At 41.8% G+C, this 24,888-nt stretch overlaps 3 protein-coding genes across 6 annotated transcripts; 1 reads left to right on the top strand and 2 right to left on the bottom strand.

The window, feature by feature from the left end:
• The first annotated feature begins 311 nt into the window (after nucleotides 1–311).
• Nucleotides 312–4,031, top strand: LOC132706060 (regulator of microtubule dynamics protein 1-like). 3 transcript variants are annotated; one of them, XM_060677134.1, is made up of 6 exons: nucleotides 312–450; nucleotides 1,458–1,529; nucleotides 1,884–2,040; nucleotides 2,095–2,269; nucleotides 3,174–3,809; nucleotides 3,864–4,031. In XM_060677134.1, the coding sequence occupies exons 1-6, from the start codon at nucleotides 408–410 to the stop codon at nucleotides 3,921–3,923; spliced, it is 1,143 nt and encodes a 380-aa protein (XP_060533117.1). In that variant the 5' UTR covers nucleotides 312–407; the 3' UTR covers nucleotides 3,924–4,031. The 3 variants fall into 3 exon arrangements, with proteins under 3 accessions (XP_060533117.1, XP_060533118.1, XP_060533116.1); XM_060677135.1 differs by lacking the exon at nucleotides 312–450 and adding an exon at nucleotides 1,219–1,384; XM_060677133.1 differs by lacking the exon at nucleotides 312–450 and adding an exon at nucleotides 1,220–1,402.
• Nucleotides 4,032–4,036: 5 nt separating this feature from the next.
• On the bottom strand, nucleotides 4,037–5,640 carry LOC132706061 (ELMO domain-containing protein 2). Its single transcript, XM_060677136.1, has 2 exons — nucleotides 4,445–5,640; nucleotides 4,037–4,142 (listed from the first exon to the last, which is right to left on the bottom strand). The coding sequence occupies exon 1, from the start codon at nucleotides 5,598–5,600 to the stop codon at nucleotides 4,662–4,664; it is 939 nt and encodes a 312-aa protein (XP_060533119.1). The 5' UTR covers nucleotides 5,601–5,640; the 3' UTR covers nucleotides 4,037–4,142; nucleotides 4,445–4,661.
• Nucleotides 5,641–6,025: 385 nt separating this feature from the next.
• On the bottom strand, nucleotides 6,026–24,470 carry LOC132705800 (serine/threonine-protein kinase SIK3). Of its 2 annotated transcripts, XM_060676688.1 has the most exons (16): nucleotides 24,234–24,470; nucleotides 23,680–23,860; nucleotides 23,464–23,618; nucleotides 23,283–23,414; nucleotides 22,677–22,800; nucleotides 22,296–22,615; nucleotides 22,095–22,231; nucleotides 18,901–19,406; nucleotides 17,142–17,304; nucleotides 16,936–17,078; nucleotides 14,099–14,230; nucleotides 13,844–14,005; nucleotides 12,753–12,964; nucleotides 10,972–11,092; nucleotides 10,177–10,916; nucleotides 6,026–6,975 (listed from the first exon to the last, which is right to left on the bottom strand). In XM_060676688.1, exons 1-16 carry the CDS (start codon nucleotides 24,357–24,359, stop codon nucleotides 6,589–6,591), a joined length of 3,741 nt encoding a protein of 1,246 aa, XP_060532671.1. In that variant the 5' UTR covers nucleotides 24,360–24,470; the 3' UTR covers nucleotides 6,026–6,588. The 2 variants fall into 2 exon arrangements, with proteins under 2 accessions (XP_060532671.1, XP_060532672.1); XM_060676689.1 differs by lacking the exon at nucleotides 14,099–14,230.
• Nucleotides 24,471–24,888: the final 418 nt, after the last annotated feature.

The following is a 24,888-nucleotide window of genomic DNA, read 5'->3' as shown; positions in this document are numbered from 1 at the left end:
AAGGAAAAAAGTGCAGGTCGCCCCCCAACCACAACCCTTAGAAATAAAAATTACACGGTACATATTAGGGCGCGGATCTTAAAAAAAAAAACCTCTGAACGAGAAAAAAAAACTGATAGAAAAAATAGTGTCCAATGTAAAATATATATTTTATTAAAAATTTTCGGGGGGCAAAAAAAAAGACGCGCAAAAAACATCGTCTCGTAAAGAATTCGTTAAGCTTCGGCCCGGAAGGCGAGTGTTGCCGTTCGACAGCCGCCCCGTACATAATCCGACCGCGTAATCGCTCTCGGACGTATACATTGACATTGCGGAGGTCATCAAAATAGAGCAATACAAAAACAAATAAATATTCGACCAGTAACGGCGATTGCCGAATAAACAAAAAACGTCGAGCCGCTTCCGACATGGCGCGTCGCATTTCCACCATAATCAAGAGCCTCCCGTTAGGTAAGTAAGATTTCGATTAACCGATTCGTCGATATCCTTTTATTCCGTTTTTGAATCCCCAGTAAGGGGGACGAACGAGCTAAATCGGACAGCACACTCTTTAAAAAAGTTAATGATGTAAGGTATTTTTTGCACCTCTAATGAAATTTCATCCCTGAGTCACTTTATTAGTTATTGACTGGCTATAATCTAATTTTTCTGAGGTTATTTTGCTTTGCATTTGGCGTAAATCACAATCCCAACCTTATAAGAAATATTTTACGCGAAATTTTTTGTGATCAACCCAACCCCTCAAGTAGACTGATTTTATTTAGACATTATGTTATATCCCACACATTAGTACTTAAAAAAGGATTTAGGTCTACTACAGCTGCACCGAGTCCATCATTGGCGTTCCAATATTTTGTATTTTAGAAAAATCGAGAAGGAAACCACTGAGTCCGATGTGTGATGACCATGAATGACGAAATTAGAAATGTTTTTTAGAATAAACAAGAATGGAACTAGTGAAATAAACATATCTGAAAGGTGGCAGTTCGAGTACAATGAAATCAAAGCAAATCTAGAAATTTTAATTCATAACGCACGAAATTTTCGAAACTTATCGCTACCTACAACGAAGCCTACGCTTTAAACTTTAGTAACGAGAGATTTATACTTTATTTGTTAATAAAGGAACATTAGGGATAAATTATAACAACGCCAAAGCAAGAGGTGCAAAAAGTCCCCATTAAGGCTCTCGTTAAGTACGTATAACGACAGGGTCAACAGATTTGAGTGCAGGACGCTTGCCCTCGCGAGTGCACACGAACTGCGGCACCACATACGGCAAGCGTGCTGCTTCGTTACGTAATACGCAGTTTAATGCACGCGAATTTTACCCGATAACGACAGATTGCCAGAGCGATGCAACGTTTAGCGAGCCGCGCGTCTGGTACATCTCGGCAGAGCCGTATTTCGAAAATTTTGTCGACTTGCCGACAATTTTAATGTTATTTGGGTTTTAGGTGGCGTCAATGCTAAAGCTCGCAACGGCGACGAAGCTTACCGACGGATCCCGCCCGGTTACTTGCGAAACGGTTAGACATTTTTTTTTTTTAAATTAATATATCCGGGAAATTTGTTTCAATCACGGACCTCCAACGTAGTGTCCGTGATCGAAGCCGCGCAAACCGACCGAAACGATATCGGCGCGCACGATCCCTGCTCCTAACCTGTTTAACTTGAAAATAAGCCGTAGAAATGAAAACGTCCGAGACTTTCGGACGTCGTAAATCGTTTATCTGCAAAGTCTTCGCGTAATATATCGAAAACGCGTCGTTGTTTACAAACTACGCGCTAACAATCTCAATGACAGCGAAATAATTGGGCTGACCCCGCGGTCCGATAAAAACACAAAATGCCTCTGGCGCAAAACGTGAACGTTTTTTTAGGGGCCGCGGTTTTGGGAGTGGTAGGGGCCGCCGGATTGTTCCTCGCCGAACATTACAGACAGGAAAAAGTGCGCCACGCCATGGCCAGGGACCTGGCGCGGATGGACAGGGAGCTGCGCTCTCTCCGCACCGAATTGCACCAGCTTCAAAACCAAAAGTGATTATTTTGTCGTCGTCTCGATAGATCCCACGCTTCACGGTTTCGTTACAGATCTCTTAGGGTAAAAAAAAGTAATAAATCCACCGTCACACGCAAAGTGAACTCGACTCTTTCGACGGCCAGCGAAGACTACTCTAGTGCCGCTTCCACCATCGACGACAGTTCCGACCTCGAATTTTACGATTTAAGCGAAGACGACGCGGACGTCGGCCCGAATTTGGAACGGGTATGCACATTTCTTTTTAATATTTTTATGGGAGCAGCGCACAGTGCAGATACATGCCGACTGCGTCAAAAATCAAATACTCAATTATATGCCAGTTTTTTAACACATCTTTCCTATATCTATAAGCAAGATGTAAAAAAACATGTTATGGTGAGGAGCCAAATTGAAAGTATTTTTATTCGTCAGGAGTTATCTAAAATTGAATTTTAATTGGTCTACAATACTAGGTAGATAGGAGGTGGGGTTTTTTCCACATTATTTTTTCAAACAAAAGGCGAAGTCACAAACCACAATCTGAATGACTCTTATACGTCAAGTTTCCAAACCAAATGCACTTTTTTCTCGATTTTCTCTTGATTTCTCGAAGTTTTTAGTAAATAATTGTAATGTAATCTTCACTGGGATAGCACTTTTCTTGGACTTCAAATCATTTTGATATGAAGGAAAAATGTTATTTATTTTGGAATTAATAAATTTTGTTAATAAGATTTACTGATAGTTGGTCAGTTCAGTTTCAACAAGAAGGGATACTGTCTCAGCGCATTGATTTTCTTGTAATTAATTTAAGTGAATTTTCTCTTTTGTGACCCCCCAATAACACTCTTTTTTTTTGGTTTTCCGCCTGCAGGTGATTTGTTGACTTATGTGTAATTAGAATTTGTTTTTAGAAAAAATCACGCGTGACTTTCGTGCAACCCAATATTGGTCCTTTTAAAAGTATTTAATAAACTTACCTTGTTTTTGGACATTCACACCCTAGAAATATTAAACAAGTGACACTTGGGAAGCGCCAACTTGATTAGGTTGTTTTTTTTTTTTTATTAGGGCGTAACATGATATAGGATTTTTTTAATTTTGTCTATTTGTGGAACCACAGTGCAGCGTCGTCATTTTTGGTTTCTAGACGCTGCACGAGTTGGATGACAAATTAGACGGGGGCACGTCCGACGAAGTGAGGGCGACGTTGCAAAAGTTGCAACAATTGCAGTCCGAGTATCCAAACCATCCCGAACTGTTGTACAGAATAGGCAAGGCCCATTATAGACTGGCCGAAAAAACGGACGATAAGGATCTCATGCGAGTCCACATCGACCGTGGCGTCGACGCGTGCGCTTCGGCTGTGCCCTTCGCGCCGAACCATCCGGAGGTACACAAATGGTACGCCGTGTTGATCGGTAGCCGAGCCGATTACCAATCGATACACAACAAGGTAGGCGACGCGCATTTGTTTAAAAAACACGTCGATACGGCGTTGTCTCTGAACCCTCACGATCCGTCCCTGCACCACATGCTTGGACGGTTCGATTACGAGATCGCGGGGCTGAAATGGTACGAGCGCAAAATCGCGGCCGCGTTGTTCGGCGAACCGCCCCGCGCTTCCTACTCGGAAGCTTTCGACAAGTTTATGGAGGCCGAACGACTGGCGAATACAGAATGGAAGGAGAACCGACTCATGCTCGCCAAGTGCAAGATAAGCATGGCCGAATACAAGGAGGCGGTCGAATGGCTGGAGAAGGCGGACTTGTGCAGGCGGGACGCGGTAAGCGTCTATTCCCTCTCCGTTTTCCAGCTTTGAGCAATTTACTTCTTTCAGGAGGACAAACTAGATAGCGAAATAAAGGTGCTTTTGGAGAAATACAATGGTTACAGATAATTTCCGTAGGTGGCGTTTTATTAATACTTAGAGGTTAAGTTAAAACTTGTTTTGTCCTATGTAATTGTCATTATTTTATACACCAAATAAAGTGGCGGTTTTTTTATTCGGCTGTTTTTCTTCCTAACCAGTGCGTAGACAGCTAATCGCCGCCCAGGGAAACGTTCCACAGAAGTCAGTAAAGAGCCGAGTCATAATTTGAGGTTGATTAACCGCTTTCTATACACAAACATTTAGGTGCAAACCGGGAGGCATTTTTCCTTATATTTTAAAAACATAAAACATATTCGTTTTAAGAGAAAATAGAAAAATATAAAAACAATCAAAATACACAAATTTTAGTAAACAGCTATCGAACATAATCCTATGCTTAAAATGTCAGCGAAAAATTCAAGTTTTATTCATTTTTTGGATAAAACGTAACAAGGTATATATTGCGTCTAAAGAAACATGCTTATTGACGTTTATTGTTAATTAACTTTGATATACTTTACTTAATTATAAGTAATAAATTATCATACCTTATAAAATAAAAAATAGGAATTTCCGAGTTTTTTTTAATTGCCACACTACCACTACTTTCATCAATTGAAAAACGCTTTGAAAATACTCAGGTAGACACGATGCGAAATGACAGGGCAGGGAAATTTGTTTAGATACAGTCAAAATCTAATCACAAATTATGACGTCACAGTCACAGGCGAAAGCCTAACCTCAAATAATGAACCGAAAAATCGGTTATACACTCTCTACATTTAATGCAATTCGGAAAACAGTCCGTGAGTCCAGCAACGCGACCCTGATACTCTTCTCGAAACCGTCCTTGACGTTCGCGAACTCCATAATGTCTTTAGGACGGCGCCCCATCCAATAACGGTCGAACTCGTAGAACAGAAAGCTGTAAAACGAGTGAAACAGCCGTAGGGTCGGGAGACTCTTTGATACGTTGTAAAAGTAGGTTTTAGCGGTCCCATCGCGCAGCAGCACCCACGCCATTTTCGTTAGGTTAATGCCGACTATCGCGAAAAAGTAGCCGTAATCGGGATGGTGAGAGTGGGAGAGAACGTGTCGCGCGGGGGGCCCGTACTCGGTGGCAAAAAATAACAAATTTTGTAGCCCGAGCAGACCCATACCGCGGAAATCAGTTTTCGGGTCGTCACCCTGGAACCCGATGTCTTGCCACTGCTTTGTCACTCTTCCTTCTAGTTTCTCGCCGGGCATCAACGAATCCCACAAGGCATAAAGCATTCGCTCGTGTTCGAAACTGTCCTCGTCGAACGGAGTCTTGCGCAACGCCTCTACCTCGGCAATCAACTGCCGGTAGCCCCAGATTTGCTCCACGCATTTACCGAACGCGCTGACGAACTGGCAATGCACCTTGGGGTTGATTTTTTTAACGGCCAATACGGTGCCAACGGCCCCTTTCAGTATCTCGCGCTCGTTGGCGCCGGTGAACCGTCTGTGGTCCGCTATGTCGTTCAGATGATCGATGAGTTGTCGAATTTGCTTGCTTTTCGAGAGACCCAACGAGTACTCGACGCGTTGTATCCTCGGCGCGCCGCTCACCTCGCCGTAGCAGATTCTCTGCAGCTCGCACAGACCTGTCGTCTTGCGCAAGAACCATTTCAGCAACGGTCTCAAGCAGTACACGAAAAACCAACCCAACGAAAGGTTCATCACCACGGGAATCGTTAACGGGTTAAAAATATTGTTGACATTTGTAGCGTTTCCTAGGCAACGATTGTCGTTCTCGCGCCACTATCGCCACCTAACCAACAGCGCTCAAACTAGTTTCGGAAGTTGCAAACTAGATGGCGGCACTTTCCACATTAATCGTCATTTCATGACGCACTGCATCCTGCAGATCGAAGCCCATTCCCAGCCAGGCTATTTGTAGACATCAGTTTTTAATCGACAGAAACATGCTATCCACAAAAGGATACGTGATATGAAACGCGGTACAGTGCCCGTTCACGGGCGTTTGAAAGCCGCTCACCTCGAACTAGTTTCGCAATTATCGCATTTTTCAAACTAGATGGCGAAACAATCGCATCGTCACACGGTGACGCACCGCGTCCGGCGAAATAAAACCCGAGTCCAGTCAGATTATTTATTGACATCACAGATTCGAATTGACAGAAAAATATTATCCATCTTTTTTTTGTAAATGCCGGAAATAATTTCCGTCGCCCGGAAAATGATGTGAAATCTGAGACGCGGTGAGGCGGGCTCTTATAATATAGTAAAAAGTCTTAAACCTATCGCTGTCACTAGCCTACCTGCTATAGTATGTTTTTTTAATTTGTGCTAGGCGATTATTACAATATAATGGGAGGCGGGGCCGAGCCCGCCTTCATAGGAATGCTTGAAAAGAGCGTTTATGTATATATTTACAATATTTGTCGGTAAAAAAAATATACAGGGGGGCGCTCGCGAGGCTAGATAGCCAAACGGAAGTTAGAAATTACGAGTTCCGCCAACCTTGTCCTGTGAAATAATGGCGGGAGGGGCGAGGGTGAGTTTCTTCGCTATTTACAAAATGGTGACGTATTTACAAAATGCGCGCAATCAGTCGACGTAAAATTCAGGATGCAAATACCATCAAATGGAATGTGTTTTGGGGACCCCCCGCGACCTACACCGACGCCGCGTCGTCGCCAAGACGCTAAGACACCGTCATGCACGAGATGAGCTGTTGGCACAGCTGGTTGTAGATCAGGTGGTCGCCCGATATCCGACGCATCTTGAGCCCCTTCGAGTGCTTCTGCTTGTCGACGATCTTGAGTTCGATCTGGATGCCGCCCTCGTACTCGAGGCTCAGCCGGTCGGAGACGTCCTGCGAGCTGACCAGCTGCTTGGGCGGTATCTGGTCGTTGATGGTCTTCTTCACCATCTCGAGGATGTCGTTGGAGTGGAGGCGCGAGCAAACGTCGCTCAGTTCCAACTCGAAACTGCCAGAGTTCTTGTGCAGGGTCGCCGGGTGGGCGGAGAAAGACGCGCGCGCCTCGTCCACGAAACGGCCCGACGTTTCGTTCAATGTCAGTTTCAGGTTCTGGAAAGATAAACGCCGGTTTAATACCCCAAGAGCAAGCGTCTCTGAGGGACAGTATCGCTTTTATAAAAGACAAAATCCTGTTATTAGGCAGGTACATTAATGACGTTTCAACCACGCCGGTTTAATACCCCAAAAGCAAGCGTCTCTCAGGTACAGTATCGCTTTTATAAAAGACAAAATCCTGTTATTAGGCAGGTACATTAATGACGTTTCAACCACGCCGGTTTAATACCCCAAGAGCAAACGTCTCTCAGGGACAGTATCGCTTTTATAAAAGACAAAATCCTGTTATTAGGCAGGTACATTAATGACGTTTCAACCACGCCGGTTTAATACCCCAAAAGCAAGCGTCTCTCAGGGACAGTATCGCTTTTATAAAAGACAAAATCCTGTTATTAGGCAGGTACATTAATGACGTTTCAACCACGCCGGTTTAATACCCCAAGAGCAAGCGTCTCTGAGGGACAGTATCGCTTTTATAAAAGACAAAATCCTGTTATTAGGCAGGTACATTAATGACGTTTCAACCACGCCGGTTTAATACCCCAAGAGCAAGCGTCTCTGAGGGACAGTATCGCTTTTATAAAAGACAAAATCCTGTTATTAGGCAGGTACATTAATGACGTTTCAACCACGCCGGTTTAATACCCCAAAAGCAAGCGTCTCTGAGGGACAGTATCGCTTTTATAAAAGACAAAATCCTGTTATTAGGCAGGTACATTAATGACGTTTCAACCATGCCGGTTTAATACCCCAAGAGCAAGCGTCTCTCAGGGACAGTATCGCTTTTATAAAAGACAAAATGCTGTTATTAGACAGGTACATTAATGACGTTTCAACCACGCCGGTTTAATACCCCAAAGAGCAGGCGTCTCTCAGGGACAGTATCGCTTTTATAAAAGACAAAATCCTGTTATTAGGCAGGTACATTAATGACGTTTCAACCACGCCGGTTTAATACCCCAAAAGCAAGCGTCTCTCAGGGACAGTATCGCTTTTATAAAAGACCAAATGCTGTTATTAGGCAGGTACATTAATGACGTTTCAACCACGCCGGTTTAATACCCCAAAGAGCAGGCGTCTCTCAGGGACAGTATCGCTTTTATAAAAGACAAAATGCTGTTATTAGACAGGTACATTAATGACGTTTCAACCACGCCGGTTTAATACCCCAAAAGCAAGCGTCTCTCAGGGACAGTATCGCTTTTATAAAAGACAAAATGCTGTTATTAGACAGGTACATTAATGACGTTTCAACCACGCCGGTCTAATACCCCAAGAGCAAACGTCTCTCAGGGACAGTATCGCTTTTATAAAAGACAAAATCCTGTTATTAGGCAGGTACATTAATGACGTTTCAACCACGCCGGTTTAATACCCCAAAAGCAAGCGTCTCTGAGGGACAGTATCGCTTTTATAAAAGACAAAATCCTGTTATTAGGCAGGTACATTAATGACGTTTCAACCATGCCGGTTTAATACCCCAAGAGCAAACGTCTCTCAGGGACAGTATCGCTTTTATAAAAGACAAAATCCTGTTATTAGGCAGGTACATTAATGACGTTTCAACCACGCCGGTTTAATACCCCAAAAGCAAGCGTCTCTCAGGGACAGTATCGCTTTTATAAAAGACAAAATCCTGTTATTAGGCAGGTACATTAATGACGTTTCAACCATGCCGGTTTAATACCCCAAGAGCAAACGTCTCTCAGGGACAGTATCGCTTTTATAAAAGACAAAATCCTGTTATTAGGCAGGTACATTAATGACGTTTCAACCACGCCGGTTTAATACCCCAAAAGCAAGCGTCTCTCAGGGACAGTATCGCTTTTATAAAAAACGAAATCCTGTTATTAGGCAGGTACATTAATGACGTTTCAACCATGCCGGTTTAATACCCCAAGAGCAAACGTCTCTCAGGGACAGTATCGCTTTTATAAAAGACAAAATCCTGTTATTAGGCAGGTACATTAATGACGTTTCAACCACGCCGGTTTAATACCCCAAAAGCAAGCGTCTCTCAGGGACAGTATCGCTTTTATAAAAGACAAAATGCTGTTATTAGACAGGTACATTAATGACGTTTCAACCACGCCGGTTTAATACCCCAAAGAGCAGGCGTCTCTCAGGGACAGTATCGCTTTTATAAAAGACAAAATCCTGTTATTAGGCAGGTACATTAATGACGTTTCAACCACGCCGGTTTAATACCCCAAAGAGCAGGCGTCTCTCAGGGACAGTATCGCTTTTATAAAAGACAAAATCCTGTTATTAGGCAGGTACATTAATGACGTTTCAACCACGCCGGTTTAATACCCCAAAAGCAAGCGTCTCTCAGGGACATATCGCTTTTATAAAAGACAAAATGCTGTTATTAGACAGGTACATTAATGACGTTTCAACCACGCCGGTTTAATACCCCAAGAGCAAGCGTCTCTCAGGGACAGTATCGCTTTTATAAAAGACAAAATCCTGTTATTAGGCAGGTACATTAATGACGTTTCAACCACGCCGGTTTAATACCCCAAAAGCAAGCGTCTCTCAGGGACAGTATCGCTTTTATAAAAGACACAATCCTGTTATTAGGCAGGTACATTAATGACGTTTCAACCACGCCGGTTTAATACCCCAAGAGCAAACGTCTCTCAGGGACATATCGCTTTTATAAAAGACAAAATCCTGTTATTAGGCAGGTACATTAATGACGTTTCAACCACGCCGGTTTAATACCCCAAGAGCAAACGTCTCTCAGGGACATATCGCTTTTATAAAAGACAAAATCCTGTTATTAGGCAGGTACATTAATGACGTTTCAACCACGCCGGTTTAATACCCCAAGAGCAAACGTCTCTCAGGGACAGTATCGCTTTTATAAAAGACACAATCCTGTTATTAGGCAGGTACATTAATGACGTTTCAACCACGAAGGTTTAATACCCCAAAAGCAAGCGTCTCTCAGGGACAGAATCACTATCAAAACTTTGGGCATGTGGAAAATTATAAGAACGTCAGGTCACAGATGAACATTCTACAACCCTTAATTTTTTCGAGAATTTAAGTAAAGTGGTTTTGATCACAGATTGTACAGGTTCCTTCTTGAAGTGGTACATTTAACCGAATATTATTTAAGTTTCATTTTAAGAGTAAAATAATCTACGAATAAAAAAAAAAAACAAACAAAATAATTAAAATTTTTACCTGAAATATCTGAAAGTTTTGCGCCTGGCCCCCCGCGTTGCACAGTTCCCTGTTTAACTGGGCGGAATCGACGCTCCGGTGCCGGAATTCGTTATCGAACGCGTGGCTCGACTGAGTGTTCGAGCTACTACTCGGACTCTGGTTGCCGATGCTCAGGCTGTCGTTGGAGAGCGAGTCGTCCGAGTAGCAGGAGTTCCTTCTTAAAAAAAACTCGTCGGGTTGGGGGGGCGGCGGCTGCTGCTGCTGCTCCTCCGTCGTCCTAGGCTCGCCCTCTTGACTCGTCTTGCGTCCGATGCCCCTCGTGATGCTCGGCGTGTTCTCCGACGGTTCCGATATTATAAACGACGGGATTTTCGACACCCGGTGATTTTCCAGACTGTCCATCGAGTCCTCGGACGTGTCCGAGCCGGCCACGAGGGTCACTTCGCTGCCCAACACGTCCGTGACGGATATCTGCGGGTGGCCTTCGGCCTTCGCCTGCGGATGCTGCGAAGACGCCTCCTCCTGGATCATGTCGAGCCCCGGGCTGCCCGGATTGCTGATCGGCGAGTTGGTGAGACTCCGGTGACCGTGCACGTTCAGCACGTGCATATGATGGGGCACCTGGTGAAGGTGATACGAGCCGAGCGATATCGGACCGGTGTCCATTTTGTCGTCGTGGACGACGGACCCCAGTTGCAGACTAACCGAAGGCGTGCCCTGCGTGATCGATCCTCCGGCCGTGTTCAAACCGCTCAAACCTGAAACGCGCCGAACCGTCTACAGGCGGGCGGAGCATCGCCACCGATCGTTTACCTTGCGTAATCGAGGACAAGCTGGTGCCGCCGCTGCCGGTCGACGCGCAGCCGTAGGCGGGAGACTGACTCAGCAGGGGGTTAAGAATCTGAGACGTCCCGGTGGGAAACATACTTAGACCCTGCGACGTGAAGGTAAAATAATTTAACGTAAAGTGCAGATAAATTCTGTATTTCAGTTTTTAAGAGCACCTCAAATCTTTCCTGTATTAAGCCCCCCCCCCCACAGACGCTCAGTTTTTTAACACAGGCCAACTGTGCAGGCCTGTCCCACACACACGCAGTTTTATAGCACAGTTCTTTCTATACTGGGGTAAATTCACACTCATTAGTTTTGGCGCGGTTTTTCTATACTTAGTAAAAGAAAACGGCTTCTCGAGACACGCCATCATATTGCATTGTGCTTCCCTGTGCAATAAAGAAAAAGCAAAAAAAGCAACGGTTGGTGAAAAGAAGCAAATGGACCAAAGATTGGTTACTCAAAAGAAATGATTACTCCCATGTCAATTTGCTTGCTGATTTGAAACTCGAGAAGCAGGATTGGTTTAACTACCTAAGAATGGACGAGACGACCTACTTGAAATTATTGAAACTCGTTTCTCATTTAATACAAAAGCAAGACACACGCATGAGACAATCAGTTTCATGCCATGAGCGGTTAACAGCTATTTTTTTTAACCACAACTTCCCTATTTGCTCCCGTATCAACTTCTTTGAGTTTTTCGACCAACACACCATAGGCTGCGGACTTTTTATTTCGGTCACTTTATTCTTTACTCTTTATTTTCCATAAACATGCTAAGCTTTTGTATATGTTGCTTACTATTTTTGGACTCCAAATAAACCTTAAAACTGAACAAATCAACTGAACGAGTCCCACACACGCTCAGATTTCCACGTTTGCGCGGGCTAAATTCAAGCACGGTCCGATTTTGCTCGGGCCCGGCCAACGGCCTGCGCAGTCGGCCGGACGTTCACACAAACGAACCGATACGCCTGCACAAACTGCACGGGCAGCCTGTATTAAAAAACTGAGCGTCTGTAATGTAAAGAGTTTTATTATTATATTTCGTACAAAAAGGTTTATGCAAAATTACATTTATATTTCAAGACCTGGGTATTTTTTGCATTTTCTTGAGTGGTAGGATATAGTAGTAATATTTGCAAGAAACTCTCGAGGCAATCACCATAGTTACAGTTAACGCTTTATAATTGTCTCACATTAAGACCCAGTTGTAGTAAACAAACGATTTTGATCGATCCGAATGGCTTTAGAAAAAATTCCGAACGTTTTGCATCCATTTAGCAATCACACGCCAAATCGTATCAACGATGATGACAGTAACAACCCAATCAGAAACCTTAATTTTGTAACAGACTATAAATTAAGGTCTCCGATTGGTTGTTAGCGTCATAAAAATAAATGGTGGATTTTGTTTAAATGCTGCCACGATTGATTACTTTGATACTATGACATTTGATACATTTCAACTACTCCGGCTCTTTTTAACATTGATTTTCGTTGGACCAACCATGGCATTAACTCGTCTACGAATCGAATGTGCAAGCTGACAAATATTTTACTCACAAATAACGAGCATATTGATTTATTTTCTGACTCTCTCAGTAGTTTTAATCGCAAAGTAAAGATGTCTATTTTTAGTCAAAACTTGGTAGTCTAGCAACTGTAAGTTAAATTAAATTTTAATTTAACTTTATTAATTAAATTTTAATTTAAATTAAATTTTTATTAATTAATTAATTAAATTTTAATTTAGTTACCGGTGAAAATAGCTGTCCTCCCCCGCCGCCCCCGTGCAGGGGACTCCTGTCGTAGCCGCCCAACGCGCCCGGTATGTAGTTCTCGGGCGGCAGGCCCAGCGTCGGGTCCACGCCAATCGACGCCGGGTAAAACTGGTGAATAGGGGACGCCCCTTCGGAAGCGAGCTGGTGCCGCAGCGCCGGGTCCGACATCATTTGGTGAATCGGCGAACCTGAACACGGGTCGACAAGAAAGCCATAGTAAAAGTTATAGTTTTTCGATTGAAGCTATTAATTCTTGCGCCGGTGTTCACCGACTCATTTATTATTTAATCTCGGCATATTTTCACGCTATTCTGTCAAACAAACGTCACATCAAAACGGAGAACTATCAGCTGCCAAAAGTGTTCTATATTTCTAGTACCCATACGCAACAGTTAACACAAACCTAAACTTGTTTGACCTAAATATAGACTTCAATCGGTCCACAAATGGACAAAATACAAGCAGTAGGAGACTTAAGAAGTCTTTTTGTTCTGGCTGTCAAACGGTAAAGTATACTGGGTTGATCAGATCACAGTTTCACTATGATTATGCACACCACACACGACAATGGTGTGATTTTGTAATTTGAAATTTCATTTATTCACATATGGCAAGTTCTATGTATCTCAGGGAACTTTAACGCGGAAATAGTCTTTTCTTTATCAGTACGGCAAACATTGGAATTATTAAATACGGGCATCGCGTTGGAATATTTACGAAACCAATTTCCACATCAAATCATGACCTTCAAAAGAAAGCAATGGAACGGTGGTAACAATAAAGTTATGGCATGGAATAACGAGATTTCAGGGTGTAAATGCCCTCCGCATATAATGTGAAAAAATAGAACGCAACTGTATTGGAAAATCCACGAATCCATGTTTTTATGGCGACATTTGAAAAATTTCTCGAGCCATAAAGAACTACCAATTCTGAGAATTAAACTTTGACACTCCGTATCTTTCTGCTGATTCTGTCATTTTACTAAGGCATATTTGACTCAATATACCTTCGATGATTAGTGGGTTTTCTGTAAAGGGGTAAAATAAATAAAAACAAGAATATACCCGGTATAGATCTGGGCGGGCTGGACCGGTTCTGGAGGCCGCGTTGCAGCCGCTGGCACTCCTGCTGCGGCGTGGACGGGCTCAGGTTCCGGCATCCGCTCGCCGATCCCTCGCTGCCCCGCCTCACAGGCGAGAATCGTTCGGCCGACTTTTGCTCGCGACCTAAACGCACGCGTCGACAATTAGACCGAAAAGCGGCGGAACCTGACCGGGCGTAAAACATCGAAAAACGTGCGGACGATCAAAAGCACCTACCCTGCAGTTCCTGCACCGTGGGCAATTGGGGCTTAACGTGTCTGCTATGCTTACGCTGCTGCGGCAGTAGCGACGGCATGTAGTTGCGGCGCATGCGCGCCTCGACCTCCATCACGACTTCGGGCGGTATTACTGACATTTGTACGACAAAAAACGCATGCGTAAAACAAAAAAAAAAAAATAAACGATAAAAAAAAACGAAAAAAAAAAGCGCAATTAAAAACAACAACAAATGGGAGGGTCGCGTGCTCGACGATTAAAAAGCTAACGCCCATATGACAATACTTCACAGCGACAAATTTTTAGTATTTTAATTTGAGATTCAACTTATAGTTTCCGCGTAAAGTGCATTTCGGGGTAGAACTCACCCAATTCTGACCACGGCGTATAACAACCTATATATACGGTATTAATATTGTGGAAATTATTTAAATCTTAATGTTACTCTACTCCACCTTGATGAATGACCGAAAATAATTTCAAAAGGCAAGTTAAAAGCTGAAAATTGATTTCAGAATAAAACTTTTATATAGGTAAGTCTATTAAAAATTTCTTATTTCTTCTCATCGATTGACGCATCGATACTCACGAGCAGACCCAAAGATTATCTAAATTTTATATAGGTACTTTAAACCCTTTCAAAAATAATAAAAAAAAGTGGTCCCTTTTGTCTTTTAAAATTCTATTGACCCTAGAAATTAACGGATAGTTTTATGAAACGCCCAGTAATTGCAGTGATAATTTACTAAGTGTAACTTTCTGTATATTTTTTAAATAATTGTTTACACTATATTCTAGCAAAATGCCCGCTATTTTATTATTTAATATTCAAATATGAAGCATTTATTTGGCCGAGTAACTAATTTTCTAATCATAACTTTATTTCATTTTATTTTAATAAACAATTTTATTACGGCAGATTTTTACCTTCGGAAAGATAATTTTTTTATTTTACCTTTTAACGCTAATAAGGTAGTCGGGTGAATAATGAAGTGTACAAAAATGTTTCTCAGCTGCCGTAGACGTTATTTTGAAATTTTTTTTTAGCTGAGACTTACAGTTAAAATTTTCGTAAATTACTACGCCAGCAGAAAATTTAACAATGTAGTATTCAGACAAAAGGAATTTGATAACATCGCTTTCATCAATCAGATAATGTTTGCTTTATTTTATTTTTTTTTAGTCGAAGGCTGCTCGACTAATTTCAGTTGCGCATTTTATTTGGCCAAAATACAGGTTATAGAATTCTATCCGTGACGCCCATAAACTAGTCACGTTAAATATCCACAGATTTAGGAAAAAATCACGGACCACCTCTTAAAATATAACTCCTCGCGTTATCGTTTTGTTATTGGAAATACGTGACGTTCGTATCTCTTCCAGAAGTTTTACAGCGGATCGTCTTTATATACCGGGTGTCCCAGTAAGGGCAATGGAGTACGGTATTAGAGAAGCGGACGTACCAAGAAATTTGAAAAAATAAATAAATAAATCGGCCAGGTGAAATTGCCGCCAGAGGGCGTAATTGCTATCTTGATTTTTAAACCTCAGTTTCTAGAAAAAATTATAATATTAACCATAGTTAAAGTGACTATTCGATAGCTGAGATTAATTTAGACCTTTTTTGTTTAATATTGATTGTAAGGAAAGTGCTTGGGCATGTTCGCATATTTTCAGAAATAATTTTAAAATGGGTAAAGTATTTTACTAAACTGGCACTTTAATAAAGTAGTCGACTATCAATCGCGATATGGCTTTCTCTGACATATTCACAAAAAAAATATTTTTCTGAAAAAAAAAAATGCCCCTTATGATTTTAGATGTCCAAATAATGGCCTGACAAGTCAGTGAAAACCGTATTAACCTAAAATATGAATAACCATACTTCAAATCAAATTGATGGTTTTGTCTTTGTCTCGTTAAAAGTTTAGACACACGTTTATCACTTGTTTTAATCCCTTTTATGCTATTTCGGAAAGTTTCTCTATACTCAATTTGTCCTTCATATAACTAGTGAAATGTTGATTAACACTCATGAAAACCTCGACAATTCTTTTCATGAAAATTATATCAATAATTCTGCGGGACGAAAAAAATATATCGTGAAATTCTGAGCCATTAATGGGAACAGGTCCATCATTTGTATTTTCAATTTGTTCGTTCTGATCTACTTATTACGTCAAAATAAACGATTGAGGTAAAAATATTTATCTGACCATATTTTTGTAGAAAATTGAATTCTCTATAAAAAATTTTCGAAAAATATTGATCAGACGAGCAGTTTCCAAGAAATCAAGCCCTATAACATCAATACGTTTTTTTGTTGGAATTTTGTTGCTTACAAACAACTCAATATACAAATTTGAGAAATAAATCTTTGTTTTTTTTTTTCGTTTTTCGCTCAACTTTTTCCACTCAATGGAACAAATTCGTATTCTACATCATCGAAATTAATTGGTATCTATTTAAAACGTTCTTTTCTTATTATTAACCGTTATCATCAATCAACCAATGCAGATATATTAAAAAAATAATAATAATTTGGGATATCTAGATTTTCTTCTACTTATTACCCAAAGCGACAACCTTTATAAAAAGGTGGTACTTCCTTATAATTCTAACTTGAAACGACGTTTTTATGAAATTTTTAAGAAAATTAACATATTTTAAATTCGGTTCGAAACCTAGATTAACAATCCAAAAATGAAACTGTAGAATCGAACAAAAAAAATAGATTCTATGAGCACTGTCGTTTTATGCTTAATTTCGATCAAAAAATATTATTTTGTCGCTGAAAAGTGTCCATTGCGTGCGCACGTGTTACGTCATGCACTCACCCGGCGGTCTTTCGGTCACGGTTAAGAGGCCGGTCCTGCGCGTGCGTCCGCCCGACGCCGCGGACGTCGTCGCCTGCAGCGAGTGTACGTCCTCCGGGTTGGCCATCGTGTGCCTCTTGGTGTTGCCGCGGCCCTGAAGATACCTGCCCGGCAGAAAAATCCACAAATAGGTCAACGAAAGGAGGGCGCGCGCGCGCGACTCTAACCTCGCGGCCGCGGCCAGTTCGTCGAGCTGGGCGTGGTCGAGCGCCTGCCCCGCCGTCCCGCTACTTAGGCTGCTCGGGTTGCCGCTCGAGCTATTCGACATCATCGACAGGTGCTCGTGGGAACCGGGCGCGCCCCACGACATGTGCAAGTTGGCCCCGCCATCTTAAACACGATTTCCGAACGTTAAAAGGGCTGTATATTTAGCACTTATTTCTTGCGGGTACAACTAAACCGAAGCATAACAAGTCTTATGCGCCCGATGGTATATCAGCAGTTCTGTTAAGGAATTGTGTTGCTTTTTGATTACAATAAATTTATACAAATCTGTGGTCTGGCGGACCACAGATTTGTATAAAATCGCCCAACTCCTTGGCAAATAGTTGCTGTCGTGGTGTGTTAAACGTTTGATTGTTGATAAGAAGCACGGCTTCGTTTGTGAGGGGTTGACTGTTATTAATCTCCTTACTTATGAACAATACCTTGGAGCTTGGAGCTTTTGAGCAGGACCATACTGACTTTTGTAAGGTTAACCTTCTTGGTACGGGTATTAAGTTGGATATAGCTAATTGGCTTAGAAACTATCTAGAAGCCAGAGTTCATCAGTTTTCGCTAGTGTTCCCCAAGGATTGCACTGTGCCTGCTATTACGGACAATCCTAAGCAATTTAAGTTTATGATCGGAGATAAACGGTTCGAGAAACTTGGGATTTTGTTACTAGAAATAGTGCTGATCTATTTTCCTCGTGCGCTCTAGAATGGAACATGCTTCAGTGATCTGGTACCCCATATATGGCAGCTTGTGTTCATGAAAAATAAAGTTTTTGCGAACCTTAGCATTTAAAAGAAATACGAGCAATTATAATGCAAACGACGACAGAATTAATTATAGTCCAGCAGCTGAAAACTTTGGGGGCGGTGCCATTTCTTTAAGATTGTCAATGGGTTTCTTTACTGTCCCGCAATACTGCGAAATTCTATCTTTAATACTGTTAAAAGGACTATTTCCCTATATTTTAACCGAAAACTAACCAAAAACAATGCCGCTAAGCTTCCAAAACCAATTTATTTGATACTAATTTTTACTTCTCCTTTGCGTCTCGGAGAATACTGTTTCGCCAAATATTCAAGCGTCAGCGTGGCTGTGTTATCCATTGCAGCGTTGAAATTCAGAGATGGTTGGGCGAATTAAATTTATTACCTTCATTAACTTCACTTTCCCCTACGTCGAAAATTATGTAAAGCGAATTTAAGCGATGTTGAGAACGCTCAATGAAGAGGCGCGAATCAGTGATTTTGCTATTTTTAAGTGTTACTCAAACGTGTAATATTAATTCTTATTGTATATTTAATTTAATTAAAGATGCTTATTTCATTGTAACTTGTAAATAACTAATATACTCATAAATCCAACTAACCTAACCTAAAAAATATTTTAACCATTTCAAAAAAACTGTAATCTATATGAAAAAAAAAAAAAAAAATATATATATATATATATATATATATATATATATATATATATATATATATATATATATATATATATATATATATATATATATATATATATATATATATATATATATATATATATTTTTTTTTTTTTTTTTTAAGAGGCCTACTAGAAGATAAAAGCGAATGAATTGCTTTAATTTCGAATTTTAACGCTTTTAATTTGTTTTTTTTATTGGAATTGGAGATTTGGACGTTTTCTGTGGGATTACGGGAAGAAAAATAAATAAATAATCGATCGACTTACCGGAAGCCCGCCTTCCGAAGCCCCCGGCGGCGCTTAAGACAGTCGGCGGCTTCAGCAGGTGGGGATCTTTGCCGCTAAAGTAGCGTGGATTCTGGTGGGCGAGGGCCGGCAAATGGAGGTTCCCGTACGGGTTCGGTCCGGAGCCCTCGGACACGGGCACGCCCATGTAATGGTTTTCGAGTACCTGTTCGTGGGCGCAGTCGCCGGGTCCGACCGTGTGACGTCTCGCGGTGAGGTACTTGTCGCCGGACGAGGAACCGTAGCCCGTCGACGCTGACGGTATCGCCAACGAGCACGTATCCTCGCCTTGGTCCAGGTCCATCTCGCCGAATTTCTCAAGGGGTTGCTGTTCGCCGCCTTCGCCGTCGCCGTCGGCCAAATAAACGGCGGGTATCGCAGGCATCGACACGAATGGCGAGCCGACCTCCTCGCCGTCGTTAAACGACCGGCGGCGTTCCGCGGCGATCCCGAACGGCGGCTCGCCCCTCAGGCAGTTCTCGTTAAAGCTGCGGTCATAGAAGTGCAATCTAGCTGCGTAACTAAATGCAAACAAGGTCGAGTGTGCTGTGCGACGCACAGTGGTCATTTATGCCAATTTAGGCGTAGAAATCTTAGATTTTAACCGAACTTCCGTTGGGCTAATAGTTTTAGACATGATAATTAATTTAATTAAGATATATTCCAGGTATTAGCTACGTGTTTATAAATATTTAGTATAAAATATTTTAAGTAAATAATCAACTTAAATATTTCTCTGTGTTAGGCGCAAGTATATTTGTCAAAATTTGTTCTTACGTCCTTCTCATAATTTTATTTTTAATCATGTGTATTTCATTCGGCAAGTGGCTAACGCAAGTTTTTCTTTTCGGAACCGTTTGCAATTCTTCCGCATCGCGGAAACGGTGCTGTTAAAATTATTAATTTCTCTCTGTACAACATTGGCACCGGTGATTATGTAGATCATTCGTTAAATTGAACTTTCTTAAAATAAATTTAAGAAAGGCCCTTCTTGACGCCCAATTTTGTAACTAACAAGAAGTGATATAATATAATTTAATATAAATATACTTTTTAAAAAATTCTTTGTTACTTATGTGTAATTTTTTTAAATAACTTTATGCCCTTGCGTTGCTCTGTAAGATAACAGAATCCAAATTTACACAGCACAATATAATAGCGAAAAATTAAAACCCGAGTTGACAATAATTGTTTGATATTTGAAGTGTTTTCGTGGCCAGCTATAGGCAAAAAAGCACGTTAAACAATATTATTCCTTGGAATGTTTCGTTTAATATTACTGCATAAAATAAATAATTTTTGAAACATAGCTTTTCATTTATTTAATAATATGGGATTTTAGAGGAGTGTATTTGCAGCATTAATTTGTCATTGTGTATTATTGTTCGTGACACCTATTTTTAAAAGCGGTCAAAGGGCAAAATCATAGCATTCATACATAATCTAAAAATTCAAAGCTCTTTGCCTTGTTAGGAAACTACCAAGTGTGTGGTGCAAAGGTTTAATTTCTAAAAATCAACATCGCTTTTGTCCAGGCAAGTCCTAACTTAACATAATAATATACGGATGTTTTGAAGGCTTTAGGATATTGTAACAGTTGTCTAAATATGATTTCACGGCCACAATCTTTAATATTTCTATATTTTAAGAATAACGAGAGTTTAAAATATACTAACGTACTACAGTCGAACTTCGATAAGTCGAATTTTTGATAAGTCGAACCAAATTGGTTGGCAATAGCGTCAAAAGTAGGAAATGCGTGTTAGTTTTGTCTTGATTGAAGGAAACATGTGGTGCCAACTTCGATAAGTCGAATTTTCTCGGGGAGCCCCCTAATTACGACCGATCTTAACCTGTCTTTTCAACGTATCTATGCAAGCAGTTCAGTTTCTGTGTTCTAGTTAATACTAAGTGAAAAATACTGTCCCTATTCAATTTACACATTATATTAAAGACATTTTTGGATTTTTGCATTTGTTGATATGGCATCAAAACGTACTTAAAGCTTTGTCTGTTGATCAAAAATTCAAGGTTATAAAAGAAGTGGAAAGTGGCTCAAAAAATAAAGATGCCGCTGTGAAGTATGGGATTTCGGCAAGTACAGTGTCTACAATTTTGAAAAATAAACATTCAGTCATCACCGCAATGGAACGTTTCCAAGAAAACAAAAACAATAACATTAAACTAATGGATTGTGTTGACGACGTAACTACCGCCCGGAATATTGACGTTAAGCCTGAAACAATTTCCAATTGTTTTAAAAAATGGGAAGAAGAAGATGGGGTTCCCTTGACTTTCCTAAGTGAACGCCTGAAAAAGAAGAGTGAAGACGAAATCCAAATAGAAATCGAGTTTAAAGCTTGGACAAACATTAGAGGTATAGCAGAGGGTAGCACCATCAACGATTTTGTACATGTGGATGAGGATATTGTTACTTCAGAGTTTTCTACTGATGAAGATATTATCGAGTCCTGCAGATCCGAACCGGTACAGTTAAACATCGAAGATGACCGCGAAAGTGACACCATGGAAGAGGAATTGGAAGATGATTCCCAGCAACCACCTTCAAATGAATTGGTTGAAAATTCGTTGATTGTCTTGCGTTCCTAGTGAATACACAACCGATTCCCTCTATGATTGTTTAAATAAAATTGAAGCTTTTGTTGAAAACCAAAATAAGAAATCCGGGTCGTCAGTCACAAATAATTGACTTTTTTCCAGTGAAAGAGTAAACTTTAATATGTACATACATATGTATGTACTGGGTACATATGCAATACATTTTTATGTACATATATTATGTAAATAAATACATCCATATGTACTACTACATATTTCATAATTTTTCGTTTTTTATTCAAAAATCATGGATATTGGGGCATTTATGTAACGTTCAACCACAACAAAGTACATTCATTTGTAGTTTTTATTGATAACTCGAAATTTTCATGTGTCAAATCGCAGTTCGACTTATCGAGGTTCGACCGTATATATAAAAACACTCTCCTGTTAGATCCATATTAGAATATTGCTCTGTAATATGGTCAGAGTTATTTCAATTCTTTAGAGAAACTAGTTTTTTTACCAACTCTAGTAAATTGCCCAACTGACAGTTAACGGAGTTCCCTGCGTATAAACAAATGAAACAAAACGCTACTAGAGGCGTGATTTTATACCTTTCCCTTCTCCAAGTGGGAGATTGGAACGAGTTCAGTCTATCGTCCGCGGGGGTGCCCGGCGAGGACAGTCGCTCGTTGAACGACTCGCTGCGTTCGTTGACGTTCGCCGAGAGGAAGGACGACTCGCACGCCTCCTGAAAGACGTCGGTTCGAATGAACTACCGAAGCGCCGGCGGGAGAGTATGCGGCGACACCTACCGGCCGTTTCCTTTGCCTGGCGGCGACTTTGCTCTGGAAATTCATGGTGCGCCGCTTAAGTTTGTCGAGCAGCAGATGGTAGATGGCGTAGATGTGATCGAAAGAGTTGGTTTCCAGAGATCTGGCCACCGCGGCCCTGTCCAGCCCCGGCAACTGAAGCATGTGCTCTATGACAGTGTCGTTGAGCCGTTGGTCCTCCTCGGCGTCCAGTTCCAGCGGCGCCTCCGCGTCGCTCAGCCACCGGTGCTTGAGAATTTGGGTCACGGTGAGCCTCTTCTCGGGGTCGACCACCAGCATGTGACGTATGAGGTGTTCGCAATCTGAAGGAGTATGATAACAAACCATGTAATTGTAGAACGGACCCCGCTCAGGCCTACCCACCTTGCGACATAAAATAGGGTATCCGAAATTTCCCCTCGATGACCACGTTTCGGAGGGCTTGGAGCGTGGGACCGTCGAACGGTAAAGAACCGCACACCAGCACATAAATGACCACGCCCAAACTCTGGATGATTTTTACCGAAATAAAAAATTATATGGGTAGTGGTACAGAGATTCAAACAAAAAAACATTGTCCTGTCAGCACATTCACAAATTCCTTATCACCATCAAAGAGAAAAAAAAAAAACAAAACCGTCAAAAATTGAAAGCATTTTTTTCATTTTAATTGTCAAAAAGCGTTTTTAAACCTAGTTTATTTTTTAAATAGACTTGGTCCCTTTATTGGCCATTATAAGAACTAGATTTCTTTGTTTCTTCGGACTTCTTCCATCGTCTGATTTTTCATACCTTACACAAAGTATGTGACTAAATCACTATACGAACAGAATGACTTATTGTTGAACTTTGTTTCACTGAAGAAGCTTATTTTTATGTTCCGATAATTGACGAATAAAGGGCCGAAATGTCAGTATAGAAGCTGAAACGTTTTCAGCATTTGTCCACTGATGTTACCAAAAAACCCTCAACAACAACGGTTTCTCTCACCCAAACGTCCGCCTTTGGCCCATCATATTTCAGCCCGAGGAACAGCTCGGGGGCGGCATAGGGGGGCGAGCCGCAGAAGGTCGAAAGGGCGCAGCCCTCGCTGAATTGATTACTGAAGCCGAAATCGGCAAGCTGGAAAGTCCCGGTCAATCCGCCACATTCGACCAATCGGCAATCTTACCTTGATGTTAAAATTGTGGTCGAGGAGCAAATTCTCTGCCTTCAAGTCCCGGTGAACGACGCCCTGCTCGTGACAGTAACTGACGGCCGAAACTATCTGGCTGAAGATTCGTTTCGCTTCGGGCTCAGCCATACGGCCCTTGGCAACCAGATGGTCTGAAAGGGGCAACAAAAACATGTGGCTCTGGGCCCTGACCAATTGAGATTTTGGGTCTACCGAAAATCTCGCCGTTGCTGGCGTACTCCGTTACTAAATAGATGGTCTGTTTGGTCTCCATCAGCTGGTAGAGGCGGGTGACATGCGGGTGCCTCAGTTTTTTCAGGATCGCCGTTTCCCGGAATATTTTCGTGAGGTTCTCCTCGTCCAGCACGGTCTTGTCGATTATTTTTATCGCCACCTGTTTCGGATTTCGAAATTTCAAACCTCCGATTTCCGACCGTTGTTGATATCATCTCAACGTTAGAAAAACAACACAGACAAAACATAAACATTGATCCCACAACAAACAAAACCTTCGCGGTCTAATCGGCAGTGCCCTCGCGGCCGCCGACGTGTTCTTTTTGTCGATACCTCGGCCGCTGGAGCAGACATTCGGGGCTCCGGGGACAAACCAAAACAACACAAGCGGGGCCCACCCAACTTCGAAACGTTCGAGAAACAGCGAAAACGCGAGAAAAAGCGGGCCAACGTTTCGTTGCTGTACGAAACAAAGGCCTTAACGAATTCGGCCCCGAAAAAACAGTTTTGACATTTCGTCTGGAAAGTTTTACCTTGGTACGGGTGACGATGTGTGTCGCCGACTTGACCACCGCGAAATTGCCCTTGCCGATCGTTTTGTCCAGTTCGTAGTAGCCGACACGGACCAGTTTTTCCACGGGAAACGTTTTCGCGGACATTTTCGCACACACGAGGAATATCACGGCCGCGACACCGCAATCTTCAGCGACCACTGGATCGCCGTCCGCGGATCTAGTACGCCGTTTCGCGTGTAGATCTCACCACAACCGTCCTACGTCACGTGACGTCACGGGCACGTTCGGGCCTAATTTAATTGCAGCGGCCGAAAATCGATTTTCGGCGTGCCTTTACGAAAAAGGACTTTTTGAGATTATCTTATTGACATTAGTGGATAAGGGACGCTCCGCGGGTGCCCGCCGCAACACTTAAAGATAATTTCAGTGGAAGTATTGTTGGTTGCGTGTAGCGGCGATCGGAGGGAAAAACTCATTCTTTGCAATTAGCAGGGGTTTGCTAACTATAAGATCGGTCACGTTACGCGAAATAACTGGTTAAAAGGACGAGCGCCGTGTTATTAAACGTCAAAAAGTATTTGCGTAAAATATTAGTGAGGAGAACTCATCGACCTACGTGGCCGACGGGTATGTTCGAGCTCAATGACAACAGAGTCAATGGGATGAGGGTTGA

The sequence above is a fragment of the Cylas formicarius genome, unplaced genomic scaffold (genome assembly GCF_029955315.1).
Source record: "Cylas formicarius isolate icCylForm1 unplaced genomic scaffold, icCylForm1.1 PGA_scaffold_8__14_contigs__length_24414737, whole genome shotgun sequence".
NCBI classification, from domain to species: Eukaryota; Metazoa; Arthropoda; class Insecta; order Coleoptera; family Brentidae; genus Cylas; species Cylas formicarius.
Note: the sequence above shows the minus strand (reverse complement) of the source record. Positions and strands in the feature narration are given on the sequence as shown.

Bases quoted from the DNA above. Each gene is read 5' to 3' on its own strand.
- LOC132706060 (XM_060677133.1), top strand. From the start codon at position 1,357: ATGCAACGTTTAGCGAGCCGCGCGTCTGGTACATCTCGGCAGAGCC. The intron at 2,041-2,094 runs GTGATTATTTTG...GTTTCGTTACAG, and splicing joins CACCAGCTTCAAAACCAAAA to ATCTCTTAGGGTAAAAAAAA. The intron at 3,810-3,863 runs GTAAGCGTCTAT...TACTTCTTTCAG, and splicing joins ACTTGTGCAGGCGGGACGCG to GAGGACAAACTAGATAGCGA.
- LOC132706061 (XM_060677136.1), bottom strand. From the start codon at position 5,600: ATGAACCTTTCGTTGGGTTGGTTTTTCGTGTACTGCTTGAGACCGTTG.
- LOC132705800 (XM_060676688.1), bottom strand. From the start codon at position 24,359: ATGTCCGCGAAAACGTTTCCCGTGGAAAAACTGGTCCGTGTCGGCTAC. The intron at 12,965-13,843 runs GTATATTCTTGT...ACCCGTGTTCAG, and splicing joins CCCGCCCAGATCTATACCGG to GTTCGCCGATTCACCAAATG. The intron at 11,093-12,752 runs GTAACTAAATTA...TTCACGTCGCAG, and splicing joins GAGGACAGCTATTTTCACCG to GGTCTAAGTATGTTTCCCAC.